General features: G+C 46.9%; 1 protein-coding gene across 1 annotated transcript in view; it reads right to left on the reverse strand.

Moving 5' to 3' along the window:
• PSMB2 (proteasome 20S subunit beta 2) overlaps positions 1–13,764 on the reverse strand; it is a 132,323-nt gene extending 118,559 nt beyond the window's left edge. Inside the window, exon 1 of the mRNA XM_069622598.1 lies at positions 13,379–13,764. Coding sequence (XP_069478699.1) covers positions 13,379–13,469 — 91 coding nt within the window. The 5' untranslated portion in view covers positions 13,470–13,764. The remainder of the gene's footprint in view (positions 1–13,378) is intronic.
• Positions 13,765–18,629: the final 4,865 nt, after the last annotated feature.

Consider the following 18,629-nt stretch of genomic DNA (forward strand, 5'->3'; position numbering starts at 1 on the left):
GTCAATCAGAACGACTATAGGTGGAAGTCTAAGAGTTGTGCATATTTAGATAGGCAAAATATGCTAGCCCCATGCCGTTAAATACAGAAAGAGCCGTGTAGTCATTGCTTTTTGAAAAAGCTAGTATTTCTCTAGTGTCCTTGAGAAGTGAATTCCGCCTCCCAGTTTCTTTTTATTAAGGGCCAGGATCACTACTGGCAGAAGGGAAGCGGATCTGAGATTCAAGTTCTGAATAGGTCTTCAATGTTGATTGTGGGAACTTGGGTCCCTTCCCCTGTAGTGCTTTGAAGTTAAGGCAGTGTTTGAAAAGCAATTTTCCTGCTCACTGGCACCCAACGAAGAACCTGGGTAAGACCTGAATTTCCTTGAATTATGTAATATAGGGCTGGGGTCTCAACTGAGCAGCCAGCTTCGAAAAAAAAACATGGTCTCCCACGTGTTCTCTTGAATACTTTTAATTGTCATCGGATTGGTGAAAAAAGCGATATTGGCTCACGACAAGAAATACGATGATAAAACTAGGGGAGGGGAGCTTCTCTGATACACCAATGTATGAGCAAGGCAATGCTGTCCAACATCGCAGTGAACGCAACGATAGATACAAGGTAAATAGTTGCACAATTAGGAGACGCCCAGAACTGCCTCTTGCCTATAAGACCAGCTGGCTGGACAGTGAGGCGCAGGTAAAGCAATCATTCAAAGCGTCCAGCGACTCCCCACAATTCATGTCATTCAAGATGCTCATTCAGCTCTAGTGCCCCCTGATCTCTGCGATATTACCAGGCGGGCAAGAGAAGAAAATGTGAGTGTTGCACTCAGAAAACCTACGGCCTCTAAATAATAATTTTTAAAAAAGCATCCCAGCCATTACGGCAGATTTTATGTCGAATTCATTTTCCAGCACTAATTCCTTTTTCAACTGAGAAAGGAGATCAGAGCGTTAATAATTGTCAAGAACTACAATGCACTAACTGCAAACCATCCTGCAGCGACTGAACGGCCATCAAATGTCAAAAGAACTCCACCACCCCTCCATCCCCTGCCAAAAACCTTGAAGGATTCACTCAATGAAGCAGTGACTGGTAAGTGATGTAATTACACGAACACATTTCTAAACGGGCATACACAAATGAAATTGCCGTTAGCCCATTGTACGTTCATGTACACAGCCCACCTCTTTTTTGCAGATTTGGAGCTATGCTTAGTTGCAGTACAAGAAAAGAGGCATCACTTTTCAAATGGATTTTTTCTCCCCAAGCCGACATTATGTCACATGCCCCATCTCCTCTGGAAACCACCTGCAGCACACCCGACAGGCTGCACTGGCCTCACACGGACACTTTTACTTTCGATATCACAAACACTGCTGAGCCATCCTGGTTGGAAGAAGGCCAAGTTTATAAGCCATTACCATGTCTCCATCTTAAGAAGAAAAATTATGTCTTCGCGTACCATTCAAAGCAAAGCAAATTCAAGAGACTACCTACAATCACATTTGTTATGGTGCGTACAAGTGGAGGCAGAGGATCTTTGCAGTGGTAGGGTATACATGGCTCCAGCAAAGTGCCAGCAAGGGTATTTTGAGAGGCAGGCGGGAGTCTCTGCCAGAGATTTTTTTAAAGGCCTTTAAATGATTTTACAGTACTAAACATTTCAGAAAGATTGGGCAGAAAGCTATAGAATGTGCTTCCTAGGGCAGAGGTCTGACGCCATTGGCTCTCCAGATGTGTTGGACTACAACTCCCAGAACCACCAATCCACGTGGTCAATGGTGAGAGCTCATGGCACTTCTGGAGAGCCAAAGGCAGCAGCCACCTGACCTAGTGCAACACGTGAAATCCTCCAAGAGATGCCAGCTCGCCAACAATACGTGGAAGCATTTTGAAACCAGTTTTCATGGTGTGCGTGTTCAAAGAATATTAGGGGCGATCTTAAACAGGGCCAAACAATTCAAATTGCAGCCAGGCATAGGAGTCACTCACCCCCACGCACGAGCGCATATTCACCAGGTGCACAGAACACACCATTACTTTACTTGACAAGAGGTCGTCTCACTTGCCGATGGCGAGTGCATATTTTGAGCCCTTGTCTCATCAATATATTTGCACTGCCCCCTCCTTCATGTCCATTGTGCCCCAGCTACATTATGAGGCCTGTCCCAACAATAAGCCAGCACTGACCACTCTTTCATTCCGCTTGTTCGCAACCACACATCACCCCTCCACCCCACAAGGAAGGGCGTTTTGACAAATTCACTGTGTCCAGCCTGCGCAGTGGGAAAACAGACCCTCTGGGGCCTCCCAGGCACCAGCTAGTGCTTGAAAGGGGACGAGGCTCGAAAGGCCCCCATGTGGGGCAGTTTTCTCCCCCCATCTCCTAAATTACTGCGATATGCTCTGCGCAGAGTGCCATGCACATTATGTCCAATTCACCCCATACCTCATCTCTTGGCAATCTCATCTACTCCTTTTTGTTCTCGTATCCTCCATTTGCCAATGACGGTGGTATCAGAGACTGCCTCAACGCCGTCAACAATGGTTTGCCCTTCACTGTCTGGTGCTTAACTCTGCCAAAGTTAAAGTAATCTACCCACTGGCCTCTATCGCGGCACGTCTCTTCCTCTATACTTTCCAAAATCCATTTGACAGAGTAAGTGCGTGTGAGTGAGAATCCATTTCAGTCAAGTCTCACATGCCACAACGCCACTTGGTAGCCAAAGTTCACCTCCAGTTCAGAGCCACAACAGCAAGGCATTGTGGGTATGCAAATTAGCCAAAATGCAAGCCTTTTGCCCCAGGAAATGGTCTGCGTTTTACAGGGCATTGCCACTTTACACATAGCTTCATGAAGCCAAGACAGGCATTTCTCAAGGCCCCACACATGACTACATACCTGGTGTCACCCTTTTAGGGATCATCGGTGCAGTACCGTCTTGACAGCCTCGTGGTTGGAGCATTGGGGCATGTTTACAAACACTAACAAAGTTATGGTGGGTTTAAAAAGGTTTGGAAAAAACCATTTGACCTGCAATGATATGATTATGTCATTCATAATGCGCCTGCACACAAGTGTTTCTAGGCGTGACAAGGGAGGAAAGAGAGGGAGGACAAAACAAACGATTTTACTAGGCCTCGTGTCATTAAGCTTGTGCAAGTGAGACAACGTAAAGTGCAAGGGAAAGTAAGGGGGTGGGAGAGGGAAGTTAATTTGGGGCAGCAATGCTCAGAGTACGTGCAGCCAGGGCAGCGCTGCTCTGGGCAAGTGCAAGCGTGCAGGGGTCTGTGGGGTTACAGATACAGGCCCAAAGTGCGTGGTAGGCCCGGGGGCAGTGCAGGGGTGATTGATCATGGAGGAGCCTGGTAACCAATAAGACTGAGGGTAGACAAGCAACCAGTCAGCACCTCAGACAGGTAGATCGGCAGGGGAGGGAGAAAGCAGAGGAGAAAATGAAGGTCTTGAGCTGCTTCCGGAACTTCAGGTGGTCCGGCTCAAGTTTGAGAGGGGCAGGAATGCCATTCCAGAGGGAGGCACCTGCAGAGGAGAGAGATCTACACCTCTCTGCCGAGCTTGAGATAGCTGAGCACAAGGGCTCACAAAGGAAGGTATTTTGGAAGAGAGAGTTGGACGGAGTGCAGGCCCAGCCCCAGAAAGCCTTGTGGACTATGCAGAGGGTATTGAACTTAATCCTTGCAGCCACGGGGAGATTTCAGGGCTGGAGAGATACAGTCCCTGGGCTTGAGGCCAAGGACAAGTCTTGCAGTCCTGTTCTGGATTAGTTGCAACGGGCGAAGAGTAGAGGAAGGCAGATTGAGAAAGAGGCTACCAGAGCTCTGGAGACACAGCTTCTGGGGGAAAGTGAGAAAAGGAAGAATACCTAAGGAGGCGCAGTTGGTAGTGAGCCTTCTTAGCAAGGTCCGTGATGTGAGGAGAGAAAAAGTGGAGTCGAAGATGACAACAAGAAAGGAAAAGGAAGAGGCCCCAAGGTGTACGGCCAGATATAGAAAGCGAGAGCAGGGGCCCCAATGAGAACACTTTCCCTCTTACTGGGATTAAGGCAGAGATCATTGGAGGCACACCAGTCCTGAATCGCCGATAGACAGTCAGAAATGAGCGAGAGAGGAGGCTGAGGGGAGCTTGAAAGTGAGCAGAGTGTCAGCCGCATAATACTGGATGTTAGAGTAGAAGGTAGAGATCAGGTAGGTATGCCAAATGAGCCAAGTTTAGAGCCACGGTGAGAGGATAGAGCCATGGGGAACACCACATGTGGAGAGAGCGGTGGTGGAGAGAAAGGACACAAGTGGGACCTGGGAGGGTAGTCCACAAGAAAGGTGGTCCACCACTCCAGGGCCTGATCCATGTGGCCCAGGTTCTCAAAGAGTCGTTTGATCAGGATGGAGTGATTGACAATGTCAAAAACAGAGGAAAGGTCAAGGAGGATGAGGATAGAAGGAAGGCTAGAATCTAGATTAGTGAGCAGATCTTCACAGGTGTTCAGAAGAGCAGTTCCTGTGCCTCTGGCTGCTCTAAAGCCAAACTGACTGTCTTGGAGACAACCAAAAGATTTTGTGTGGAGAATAAGCTATGAGATGGCCAGATTTTCAAAGAGTTTGCCCAGGAAAGGAGTGATAGAGACAAGGCGATAGCTTGTCAGACAGGTAGGATCGGAAGAAGGCTTTTTAAGGAGAGGGTGCACAAGGGAGTGCTTGAAGAGAGGGGAAAGATCCAGTGGCAAAAGAGTGATTGCCGAAATCGGCCAAGACTGGAGTGAGAGTGTCAATGTAGTCCTTGATGGTTGTGGAAGAGCAGGGGAGCACCTGTTTGGACAATACATTCATAGATCAGACTTGACTCGAAACTGTCAGGGGAGAGGCAGCCACAGGGGGACTAGTGAGGGAGAGGACAGGATGGCCTGAGTTTTTGAGGAGAAGTGAGAAGCCAAAGCTGTGCATAGGGCCTGGGAGGGAACAGGAGAGGTGGAGACTGCGGAAGGATTGGCCAGCTCCCCGCAGATTTTAAAGAGTTTGGCCGTGTTGTTAGAGGTTGCAACGACGCGGGCTTGGATGTGGAATCTCTTCTTGGACAGGAGAGAGAGTCTATATTGCCTTCGGAGCAGGCCAGTTTGTCAGAGGATGCGCCCGAAGCCCTCCACTTACTTTCAGCCACCCTGCACTTGCGTTTCAGGGCAGCAAGGTCAAAGTCACACCAAGAGGGAGGTAGGCTTCAGACGGCTTCTCATGACAGGGGCAAGGACGTCCATGGTGTTGGAGATCGAAAGATGCAGTTTAGAGAGGGCTGCGTCAGAGTGCGAGTCAGCCGCAGGCAAAGGAGTAGCAGAGAAAGTAACAGCAAAGGCATCCACTAACGCACACTTCATGGACCGAATGACTGAGAAGGTAGGGGGCAGTGCTGGTGTAGGCTTAGCCTGAGGGGCAGAATTTGAGGTGAGAGGAGAGCAGAAAGTGGTCAGTCGAAGAGGGAGGAGTGGCAAGAGGGGGTTGTCAGAGGAGGTGAGAACATCCAAGCTGTATCTGGCAGAGTACGTCAGACCAGAGGGTAGCATAGAAAGAGAGGAGAGTGTGTTGCAGAAGAGCCCAGACAAGGGAAAGCATCCAGGTGGATGTTGAGGTTTCCAAGGAGGAGAAGTTGAGAGGTGGAGGCGAGGAGAGGTTGGCCCATTCTGAGAAGAGGGCAACCTGGTCAGGTGGCCTGTAATGGTGGCCACAGTCAGAGAGAGGCCAGGAGAGATAAAGAGCCTGCGTAGGAATAACAGAAGCAGGGACCCACTTGAAAAAGATCAGAGCTACTCCACCTCCGGGGCGGTTGGTTCAGGGTTCGGAGAGGATCTTGTAGCCATCAGGGAGGAGAGTGTCAATGTGACAGAGCTGGCCATGAACCATTTCTTGGTGAGAGTGAGGACATCCAGGTCAAGTTCGTCGAGGAGGTGGCAGATGTCAATAAGAATGTTTAATAGCAGAGCAAGAGTTGAGAGTAGCGACGTGGAGCAGGTTGCCACATTTGAAAGACTTCCGGGGTGGGGTACAGATTTGAGGTGCGCCCAGCGGATGTGGTAGAGGGGCCAGAGAGTCAGCAAAGGTGGTAGAAGTAAGTGGCATAGTAGCCAGAGAGGAGGAAGGTGCCAGAGAGGCGGAAGAGGGAGGAGGCCAAGTGGTGCTAGAAGGAGTAGCAGGAGAAGGAAGGAAGTTGATGAGACGCAGTAGACACCTATCGAAAAGCAGGAGATTAAGACGACACCATTCAGATATTTTGGAAGAGTGGAAGGAGGCCAAGAGGGCCTCCGACTGGGTGTCACCATTAATGGGAGAGGAAGAGACAGGAGATAGCCAAAACCATATGAGGGGTCCATAGTGAGGGAACAACAAAGAATGTCAGTGAGAGTCTGTCTGGAGGAAGCACTGATTTAGGCATCAGTGACAGGGAGGCCTGAGTTGGAGACCAGGATATCTCCATTGAATGTCTTCCTTCCAGACTAAGTGAGAGGGATAGGATAGGAGCTAAAGTAGCAGTTAAAGAAGATGGGAGAAATGGAGCGCGCCATAGGGGGCGCGAGTGGGAAAGTAGGAGGAAGCAAAAGATAATAGAGATGTACAGCCCAGCGCTGCTCACCGCAGGATGCACAGAGGGGTCACACAGTAGGGAGCACAGCAGTGACAAAGAGCAGTATAATTATACCCCTAGCTGGGTGTGGACCTAGCGAGTGGGAAAGAGCCTAATATGACCTTGTTCAAAGTACAACTGTGGCTGCAATTGAAGGGGACCTAGAAAAAGAATACAAAACACAAAGTATGGCTAGAACAAGTCTGACTTTAGAGCGTAAAACAGACTGCAACATTGCTTATCTGGAGACCTGGGTGGATTCAAATATTTTGTGGTCATCCAGTCACAGAGGTCTGCCATATTCAACTTTTGGAGGCTTCTTAGAGCATTCATTCAGCCCTTGAATCCAAATACCATTCTTAAACTGGCCACAGCCATAACTCGCCAAGGCAGATGGGAGACACTACAGCAAACGGCCATAACATGCGTTGATTATTCCCTCACCCATAGAAAAACTGACTGTTGCACCTAGCACAGGATTTTACATGAGATCCAAGCAGGGGCTCAACTGGGTTTACCCCCACTAGAATCACAAAAATAAAATAAAGCTACCAAGCCAACGGTCGCGGGGGGTTTGTAGATGGAACGGACTATAGCAAGTGACGCATAGCTCATCATTCAGCTAGAAGGGGCCAGGGTGGACATTCCTCGCGAGACGCTGTTAGAAAAGGGGAAGGCACTGATGAGCCATGCTTTAAGCTTGAGCCTGTAAGAGAAGCGTGGGTCATTGCCCATTCGTTGTCTAGATAATAAAACTGGTTGGAGGGGCTCACTCTCCATCCTTCATAATGATCATACAAAACTCACCTTCATTTGGCAGGTTTCGCCCACTCCGGACTCAATTTGCCTACATACTCTACCAAAAACTTTGATGGGCTCTAACCCACCCAAAACATTTAATTTCACCCACTTAAGAGAGCAAACGGGTCCAAAGGGTATGTCTTGATGCAATAACGCAGTATTCACTGTCCTTTGTCTTTAGGACAGTGCTGGTTTAGATGGGGCTGTGGAATGTTCCGGCAGCATCGGCATGTGAACCACATCAAACGATACACAGTCATCAGTGACATTACATACAGTAGAAACCCGCGCTGCTGGTTGGCGAGACTATACATTGTTCACCTGCTCCACACATAGTTCACATGTTCCATAGGGGATGCCAGGCCATTGGTCTCAGCCCCGTCCGTCCATCTTCGTCCACGTGGGCGATGGTGCAGTTGTCACCGGTCAGAAGGCGAACAAATAGTTATTATTTTTACAAACTAATAAAACACATTTATGTCTATGTAGCACATCTCCTGGTACGAGCAGACAGTGGTTCAGGGGAAAAACCTTGACCACAGGCCTCAGTCTAACGCACACTTTACTCGCTTCCAGGCAGGCCCACACCAATACAAGGTCTCATCCTCGTTTTAGGCTATAATTTCATCCCTCCCTGCACCTCGCAGCAAAAAAAAATCACATGACCTAGAAGTGAAGGCAGGATGGCCCTGCTTTCTGATATTTTGGGGGTCCAGCAGGTTTATGATCCGTGGTCTGGCATTATTGGGTACATTGGAATTCAGGGGTCCCAAAACCAGGGCATTTGGGTGCTATCATTTAGAATTGGAACTGATGGGGGTTGGAGGCCTGCACCCTCCTTCTCATGGGATCACTCTGTTCACAGGCACTCAGCCCTCCTCCTGTGGCCTTGCAGGACACATTCTTCCCAGGGAGCGAAAGTTGGCAATATTTTAGGACAATGAAGGGCTTTATGGATCTATTTAGCTCTGGGCTTTCTCACCAGTGTTTGGAATACAATCTATTCCTTAACTCATGTTCGCGGCCTAGGCCTGGAGAGCTGTCTGCCGCGCTTTTTTGTACCACATTATGGCTGCTAGAATCCAAGTTGACTGCTATTCCTGCATGTAAACTTCAGCTACAGAATGAATGATAATACGAGTGTGTAAACGCCTGTAGGGGTAGCCCCCTGGTTTCTTACATCACAGATGGTGGCTTTTGCCTTATCCTAAAGCGCCTGGGGGCGGGGGGGATTGTATCCCCTTCCCAACACCAATTAGTTAAGAATACCAGGTGAGCTTTATTCTTTATACACAGTTCCAGTTACTCTTTGAGTATTAAGATTTTGAGACCAACCACCTGCCAACCTCTTGGACTCCAGCTCAAGCCCCCCAACACACACATTCACACTCACATCAACATTCTCACACAAATATACAAGCGCACACCCCACACATTTCACAGTGAGGTGGCTCTTATATGTGGTACATCCTGGATTGGTACACAACTACATAAACATATTCCACTTGAAATTTGTAAACTTAACTCTAAAGTCTTAGCATGTATAGTCTTTTAGCTGCAGTTTTTATAGTCCGGACTGTTCACATATTACTTTAGTGCTCATCTTCCACCCTAACCCTATAGTATTGATATTAACCATAATACGGCTATCAGCAAGCAATTTTCTTGAAAAATGCTTCCTTTGGTGCACACCTTATTTAGCATTTAATAACCATTAACACAAACACCTTTTCAATCCTTTTTGCTAATGCGCCCGTTATAAATCTAAGCATTACCACAAACAATGGAGTGCACCATTTTCCTTTGTATAACTTATTTCTAATAAAGTTGTATTCATTTAGCACTTAGCTCCTCTGTTAAACGTAGCACTGCTCTTTTGGACATGGATGAAACCCATGATGTAGACATTGTTTGTACAGATAACCCATTCTCTCCCCTCGCACACCGCACCTTTGTAACTTAGCGGAAGGCACAGGCTCATTCCACACACCCTGCACTCACATATAACACGAAAATTACTGCACAACACCTCTGCGATAAGAAATAAACTACGCTTAACGACAAAAATTCAAACTGTAGCTTCTAACATAATTCTCTATCCCCTTAAACACAATCCACTCCCGTTTAGTTCATAGTCTACCTCAGCTGAACCCATCCTTGCAAGGCCTTGGCCACCCTCACATAACTTTAATGGCTGAAATGTACACACACATAATAGCACCTCCCAATTCTCCCAAATGTTAACTCCGGTCCCTCCAAGGGCATTCAACCAACAGCGTGCGTTGGGATCATAATTATGGCGAAAGGCGCTATACAAATGACAAAATGAATGAATTAATAAATCTGTGCATTCCCCAAACCAATGGAGTGCACCATTTTCATTTGTAGAACTTGACACTTTCTTAATAGTAACCTCACTTTTAAGGCCACAACACATCACATTCCCCATTCAGCAAACAAGACAATGGCTGTGCAACTAACCCACCCTAATATTTCTGTTGGTCGGACCAGCGCGTTCGAGGACGTCATTATTCACACTGCTGAGCCACTTAGAGCTCCCAACTGCTCCTCTGCCGGCAGTTCGCCTTCATGCGCTTGGGTACCGCCAGCCTCTAGTTTGGCTGGATCTCTGCTTCCCCTGCCGCCTTGCGCCTAGGATGTTGTCGCCTCAGTGATCATGGAATGGCACTTTCCTTTATTTATTTTTCCACCTGGCACTGTGCTGCGCATTCACCATGCACCAAAGGGCATCACCACTGCTACAAATACTTATTGCATACAGCGGCGCACAGGCTGTGACGAATCAACTTCCGGGGGGACCAGTGGTCCAGGGATGAATATCGGTTTCTAAACCATCAATCAACCCCACACCTCTAGTTCAACAGAAGCGATCCGAACAGATTGGAATACAAGTGAATTATAAGACCTTCTTGTCCAATTTTTGGTAACACGGAGGAACAGCAGGCTTATCTCCGCAAGGTCGTGGATCGTTGGTTCATTTTAATACAGCAAAAATACAATTACCCATTGATAAAAGGGACTGTCCAGTCAAGGTTGTATAAAAATATCTACTTTATTATTACTACAATTAATAGTTCTAGCCCACTACAAAGGAACACAGAGGACAGTTTCATGATGGAAAGGGATGCACTCTGGATACCGACAGCCGGGTAGTTGGTAAAATAATCAGTCTTATAGTTAAAGATTATTTGGTTCCAGCACCAAAAGGGCAAAGGTTTGTAACTGTCTCTATGGGCATTCGGAGAAGGACCAGGGAGGGAAAATCCACAATGTACCTTGGGCTGAACGTTCTTGGTGCTAGACAGCGTTGATGCGGTTCCAGGAAATGCAGCCCGTGAGAGTTAGTGGCGGGAGACAGCCGTGGGTACCAGGCGGCAGGCAGCACGGCAAGGGAGGCCGGACTGATGTCTGCAGGCTGGCCGGCGCGGTGGCTCGGTGCCAATAATTGTTGTCCCTGTGCTAGTTTGCGGGTCGGGAATGCTGAGTGAGGCGTCACAGACAGCTCTGGCGACTGCGGCGTGACAGCAGTCAGCGATGCAGCCGGATGCGGTTCGAGGACTCAACTGTCTCGAAATTGTCCTTAAAAAGATGGACTCTGGATCTTGCTTGTGTGGCGCTCCTCCTAGCTTCTTCGCAGGGCTTGTGTCCTTTCAAGGCAGACAGCCCAAAGCTCAGGAGGGTGTTAGCAGGCAACAGTCGTGGTCTTGGTCCCAAGACTCTGGCACTTCCCACCTAGGAAACTTGCTGTCAGAACCTAGGAGGGCATGCTGTGTGCTGGCTGGGTACCAGTTCCAGAGCTAGTGGACGGGTTCCGAGTCTGCTATCTCCCTCTGTTCCCAGGGAGATGTTTAGGAAAGGGATCTTGCTTCCCTCTGGGAACTCCTGGCCTTCATTCACTGGTCGGAAGATGTAAGGTAGACTGTACCTTCAGCTTGGGTCCAAATGAGTCCTATTTACGCCTTGCAAAGTCTTCAGATGATCTGCTAAATTAGGGGTTCAGCCCTCTTTTAAAGCCAAATGGGCTCCAGTGATTGGTGTAGGCTAAGCCTACCTTAATGAAACAATCCTGGGTCCACACCAACAATCTTCTGTTATGCATGAGGTCAGGACCAGAGTGATCTGCAACAGGACAGACAAGGGGGTGACAACATATACCAAAGTCCCACCCATCTTCCCGTCTGTTGTAGATCAAAGTGTCTCCTGACTCTTGATTAAAGCGCAGGTTTTCCCTTGAAGTATGTTGTGGGAGCAGACTTCCCGTCTCCCCCAAACCACATACTTCTACTCCCTGAAAGAAGTCTGCTCTGCAGGGGTTTGCCTACAGTAAATATTGGACCCAGACATGCATTTCACTGCCTTTCTTACAGAGGGGTGGGAACTAGCTTCAAGTTGACACATTGCACACCAAAGTGGTTAGTGCTGCCTTTCTGTAGTTTCTCCGGGAACCAAGCCCACTTGCAAAGCTTGCCTCAATTTCTCTCATTAGTATGCACTGCCACCAGCCGGAGAACAAAGGAATGCAGATCCACAGAGCCTTTGATATTTTAATTAGGCTGCTCATGGCTGGAGGAAGGTGCACCTTCCCCCTTCTTGGAATGCTTTGATGTACCAGAGCTGTCACATTCCATGCGAATATGACAGGGGAAGACGGCACCTGTAGGCTGCGTCTTCCCAGAGTACAGGTGACTATGTGTTTGGTGCGGGAACAGGAGGAAATGAGTGCAGAACGTCTCCCAGAATTCATTTTCATTTATCAAAAAAGCCCGGGCGTGCGCACTCCCTCTGCGGATGCTTGAATGCCTCACACAGGCACATTCACCCTGCATTGGAGGGCTCTGTCACGCTGCATTGGAGGGCTATGCCCCTGCTTCCTCCACATCTGCACTGCCACCATCCCACTGAGAGTGGGGCAGCTTCTCCAGCAGTACGTACCCTTTCCCGTTACTTACTCTTCATGGAAACTATCCTTTGATATGGTAGCAGCCATAAATAAGTCCTTTGTTAACTTAGACCCCTAAAATTCCTTGTGCTAAGTTTCACTGTATGAGATCTTTTCAAGGGGCCGCTCATATGCGGTATACTCTGTATCTTAAGCCCCACCATTATACTCTTGATGGGGCTGTATTATCAATGTGCTGCTGGAATGGGCAGGAACATTATTGGGTCTCTTCTGCTCATTACCTGGTGTCTGTATTCCTTACTTTTTCCTTTCCCTGCTCATTGAGGACAGCGGTCACCTTTAGAGGACAGAGGGTTGTCTGCCTTGAGCCACTCCCCACCACTGCAGCTCTCCTTACTCGTTTTCTGTTCCTTGTAGTCATTGTGTGTTTCTTTTTCCCTCGTCGCAAAATACGTTGTGGCCTGGTGGGCATTGATGGTAGTTAAGACACAAACCAGCTGCAAGCCACTTAGTTAAGATGAACAGGCAAACATATGTACAGTTGCTATATAGTTTCAGTTACTATTTTAGTATTCTTGCACTCCAAGTCTGCCTCCCCCCACCCCCCCAACTGTCACATTCACACAACAACATGCTTCTGAGCCGTCAGTCACAGCATGCGCCTACCTGCCCTCAGCATTCATAGATGGCCAGCAGGACAGGACAACATACTGCAAAACTAAACTCTGCATTAAAAAAGTGGTAATTAGAGCATTCTGCTCTGAAAGAACATGAAGCTGCTACAGGAAGAGCAGACGAAAAATACGCAAATAACTGGTCAGCTGACTGCTTATCAATATGCACGCCAGAGCAACAAACGTAGTCACTTCTGGGTGATCTTGATGCCTAAAAGCTGTCCAACCTTTTACTGCAAGCAGCATGCAGTAACCTACTCTGCATAGCTAGCAAATATGAGTAGTTGGAGGTGTTCTTCCTCCATCTTTCATGGTGGGTCACTGGCCAGCCCTCACGGTGCTGCTGGTCGGGGGCTCAATCACTCACCGTCCTTCATCTTGATGATGCTGTTGGCACTCACGGTGTCCGCGGACACCAACACAAAGTCCTTCCCCTTGATGCCGATCAGGTACTCCATTTCGGGGTAGGTGCTGTGTGGCCCACGGGCCCTGTGCCGAGGGGTTCTCCTGGAGCGCTCTCCGCCCTCGCTGGTGCTGGCTCGGGGGCTGTAGCGAGGGGCTCGGGCCTGGCTCTCTTTAGACACAGTCAAAAAAGCGCAACCTCACTACCAGGAACTTGACCGTCGCGGCGAAGTGACGTACGCCGGTACGCGACCGCGGCGCTTGGCATCCTGGGTATCGTAGTGCCAACATTCCAGCCAGGCATTGCGTCACGGGCAGGCTTGCCAGGACCTCGCTGAAGGAGCAAGGCGCAGAGCCCGCGGGGTAATGTAGTTCATCAATCGCCGGCCTGGCGTGGGTGTCATAGAGGCAGCCAATCACTGTCACTCGGACCCGGAAGTGTACCGGTCTCAGCTCTGAGGCAATGATGGACCCCCCCTCCCACGCCGTAGCAGACAAAAAATAGTCATGTGCAGGCCTATGTTGGTGTCATGAGTCGAGGCGTTCATTTTTTTCAAATTAATCAACACTGTAGATTTCCCTGTCAAGTTAGAGCGTACATTGGCAATACTGATTAAATTATTAACAATGTGGTGGGGTTCACGTTTGATATATTTCAGGGTACAACTTACATGGACTTTTGGGTAAAAGTTTGGCTGTGGTATTTTTTGCGGTACACAGTTGGAGATATGTTTGGGTAAAATTGGTATAACTTGTCATACCTCTGACACATTGGCTCTCCTGGATGGTTGAAATCTCTTTAATTGGAGGGTGTGTGGCAGGTGACCACATTGAAGTCAATTGGAACCATACATGCCAACAGGGCAGTTCTAGCCAACTTGGTGCCCAAGGTGAAACATCAGAATGCCTCCCCCCGACTGGCTCACGTCACTCCCAAACTACACCTCAAAATCAATAAATAATTGCTATGCAGATGAAGATAGTTTCATTACATTTTAATTCAGTACTTCACAGAAGAATTCTAATGTGAAAACACAGCTATTGCTGCCCAAGACCCTATTTTTTCTGTCACCTGCTCTTAGGGAAGGCCTTGCCTGAATGCAGTTTCAAAGTGTCCGTACTAGCATACTGCGGTGTGATCAGCCTACCGAGGTCTGAAGGTTCACTGACCACTGGCCCTGTGTTGCAGGTGTTCTGTTCGTACGACCTCACTTGTATTTCGCAAGGGGCAATACTAGAGTAACCATATGAATTATTTTCTGATAGGTTATCATTACAAGACGGACTGTCTGGTGCACTCTTATTTAACTCTTTCAAAATACCTCTCTGAGAGTGGGAAAGGGGACAAAATGGCACCAATGAGGATTAATGTATGCTTTGCATTAACTCACAGAGCATTTCAGGACTATAACAGTGATCAGAGATCTCTACATTTGATAAATAATTCTGTGATAAAAAGATTGTATGTGTGAATCTCTAAATTCATAACCGATGCATGCCTTGGTGCTCACATCACGGTTCACAATACTCACCCTAATATTAAAATTGTTGTAATCATGAACCATGCATGCTCATTCGGACAGCTTACATTTTTGGATGCGAGTATTAAATGGCTGCAACATCAGCCACTCAAATGGGCTACAGGGGCTCTTTTGCTCCTTGTTTCTAAAGAATTTTAGACAAGGAAGGGCTGGGTCTCACTGAGGGCAGGCCCAGCCCCAAACAAGAAACATCTTTCGGAATTATATCTACAGACAGGACAGGATACCACACAAGAGAGACCCAATAAACAATGCACAGAAAGGCACACAGAAACGATTGTACCTCTTACAAACTTGAGCCTGACCAGTAATAAGCATTTTAAACAAAACCGGCTTCTAATGCATGGTAAAGGGCCCACAGTTTCTCAGCCACTACCTCCTCACTATTACGCAGGCCTCAGGATTTATTTCAGCAAAAAAAGAGCAGGCCCATGCTTTATTTAACAGAGCTGGCATTAGCATTTCTCATTAGTGCTGGCCTGCATCTAGTGAAAATCATGGCGTGGCAGTGTAGAAAGGGGGTTTGGCTTAGTGGATGTAATTTGAGGCAACTTCTTTGATTGCTTTATGTGTTTAAGTGTGGGCACAGTATTGCATGTATGTCAGGGCTACATACACAAAACATCCCAGTGTGCTCTTGTATGGACATTGGGCACATCAGACAACAACAGGTATATGTTCTGTTACATAAGGGAGCACCACATAGACACCATTAACCAACAGGGTGGTGACTTGTGTAGTGCACAAATCATTGCTGCAAACATATCACAGCATTGATTTGCCACGGTCTATGGTCTGCACAGTGACACAATACATCCTGCTTTCCTAATCAAGGTGCCAAGTGACATTGCGGTGCCATCTGGTGTGCGCGCTAGGCAGTGGCTTGTTAAATTAAAAGACCTTTGATGCTGAGCAGATGCATTTAGTCCATGTCCCAAAGCAGCCACCAGAATACTTAGCAAGAAAATGACAGTTAACCTTCCCAGGGATGCGCCATATGTAACTAAAAAGTACTAATTAAAAAACAACGTTTAGTTGTGTCAAATAAAGAAGGTGTCCAGTCATTTGGTCGAAGAAAAACTGGTCGAATGACATTTGGTCGACGCAATTTGGTCAAAAACCAAATGGTCGAATTTTTTTTTTTATTATATATTTATTTTTCGGGTTTTCGTTTTTAAAAAAAAGGTTTTTTTTAGAAAAAAAAGGAGGTTGGGGGGGAACCCCCCACAAAAAAAAAAAATGAGTGAAAAAAAAAAAAAAAATTCGACCATTTGGTTTTCGACCAAATTGGTTCGACCATTTGGTTTTCGACCAAATTGGTTCGACCATTTGTCTGGTCGACCAATTTTTTTCGACCAAATGTCTGGTAACCATAAAGAAACATGAAAATAAAGAAAATAGTCTGAAAATGTTCCTGTGTGGCATTTTAATTCTCTTTGAAATGTTGAGCGCACACTGTGTAAAAACAATAGCTCGTTAGGTGAGCCATCACTTATGAATTGCCCTACTTGAAAGACTGTCAGCACAAAGAATGATGAGCGCTGGGTGTGTGACTGCAGAGCATCTCACATGGTGCGTTTGGAATATGCATTCCTTTGTTTGCATATTCCAACGCATCGCAGTCGGCAGAGAGCAGCCAGCCACACATCACACAGGAGCACACACCGGCACAGCAGGCTGCTTCATCTGTTGTCCGGCAAGGTCGGAAACACCTTTCTGGGTGGGCCCTTTACTGTGCCCACTCCTGAGCTCTTTAGCTCTGCGCCCAGGCCGCCGCCCGCTCTGCCCGGGCTAAGAAACAGGGCTGCATGCCAACATTTCAACCCACCTGTGAGGGAGATTTTGTCAGTAAAATCGTGAGACAAAGATTTTGCCATAGAAATGCATTCGGCAAAGATTTATTTTAGGTGGGAGAGTGTGAAAAATAGCAATATTTTTCTGGGAAAAATCAGGAGTCTGCCGCCTAAATCAGGAGGGTTGGCATGTATGATTGGAACTGTTGCATTTTGTATATTGAAAGCTTTTCGGGATGGGGGAGGCAAGTCAATTGGAGAAATGCCAACATTGCGCAGCCCTTGGGAGAATATCTTCAGCACAGAAATCGGGAGAATGTATTTTTCCCGTAGGATTGCATTGGGGATATAATTATTTTGACCAAACAATATCTTTTGAAGTTCCCTAGCCCGGCGGTTCGGAACTTCATATTGAAACTGCGAACAAACAAGCTGCCACTGCTGGCTTTGCAAGGTGCAAAAGTGAGCCTTAAAGCAGAACAGCAAATCTGTCGTATGTGCCAAGGATAGAGGAGCACAAGGAAACACCAAGAGGTCTAACTTTATGTGCAACTTCTTTTGCTCTTCCATCTCAATAATGATACCCCCTGGCCGTCACATGCACCTTACTTTGGGTATTTCTCCCCTTGAATTGAAATATCCTATGAGTTTTATTTGATCTCAGTTATAACCACCTAGACGCCACACACCCCCTCACAATGTTTTCTTATTTCTAAAAAACAATGTATTACATTCCCCAATATAAGAGAACAATATGGGAACAGTGACATGAAATAACTTCATGAATACACATATTCACATAAACTATAACTTATCTACGACCAATAAGAGTGAGAAAAAGGGGTACGCTCCACATCACCGAGAGTCAATATCTAACCATACAATTCATTAAAAGTACTCCATATTACATCATATTTGTCATTATGTTTCTGAAGTCGAGAAAGATACTCTTTCTCTACCAGAAAGGATCTACAGACTATGTAGCTAATCCTCAATAGCAGGCCTACTATCGCTCTTCCAATGCCTCAGGATATTCTTCTTGGCCATTATAAGCACTCTAGAGATCCAACAGAGGTTACCTTTGGACACAATGATATTTGTAGCTATCAAGCCTAAACCTCACAATGTTTTCATACCGACTCCTAGAAATCAAAGTTATGTTATCCCCTGAATCTGCAATCACTTTGACACATCTCCCATTCATCAAAACATTCACCATCAGGCTTTCTCATTCTTCATCCATATCAATGTTTACCACATTGACCATAAAGTGATCGTTATTTCCTTCTTTATCCTCTTCGTCCTCTCCATCTCCTATGTCAACTTCTATTCACTGCACCACTTTAAGTGTCCCCATCTTTTGCATCTGTTGGACGCAACTTTCCTTCCTGGACAGACGTTAGAGCTAGCAAAAGATTCCAATCAGTCCGCACCTAAAGCATTCCTTTGCATTCATTACGTCTCTTTAGTTAGGTCTTGATTGCTTTTCTGGTTTCCTTTCGAAACATACCCCTCATGTTTCCTCGACTTCCTCTGTCGTAACCACATTGACCCCTTATTGGGTCATGAATGATTTGCTACTGCCATGATGTGGAGCCACTTCTTTGTTAGTTTTCTTGCTTATTTTGGCAACACACTCCAATGAATGTTCAACTCGCTTAGCAATGTGAAGTACTTTGTCCTAAGAGGGGTCATCTTCAGGCCACAGCTGGTCTCTTGTTATTCGAGCAATGCACCATGAGCTGATCCCTAATGTGCTTGTCAAAATTGATTCCAAATGTACATGTACGGGCCTGGTGGCGCAGCGCTATTATATGATCTTCTACCGTTTATCCAGTTTCCTGGATCTTGTACCTCTTGAGTATGGTAATGGTTTTGGGTT

This window comes from Ambystoma mexicanum, chromosome 11 (genome assembly GCF_040938575.1).
Source record: "Ambystoma mexicanum isolate Mex_15411 chromosome 11, UKY_AmexF1_1, whole genome shotgun sequence".
Lineage (NCBI taxonomy): Eukaryota > Metazoa > Chordata > Amphibia > Caudata > Ambystomatidae > Ambystoma > Ambystoma mexicanum.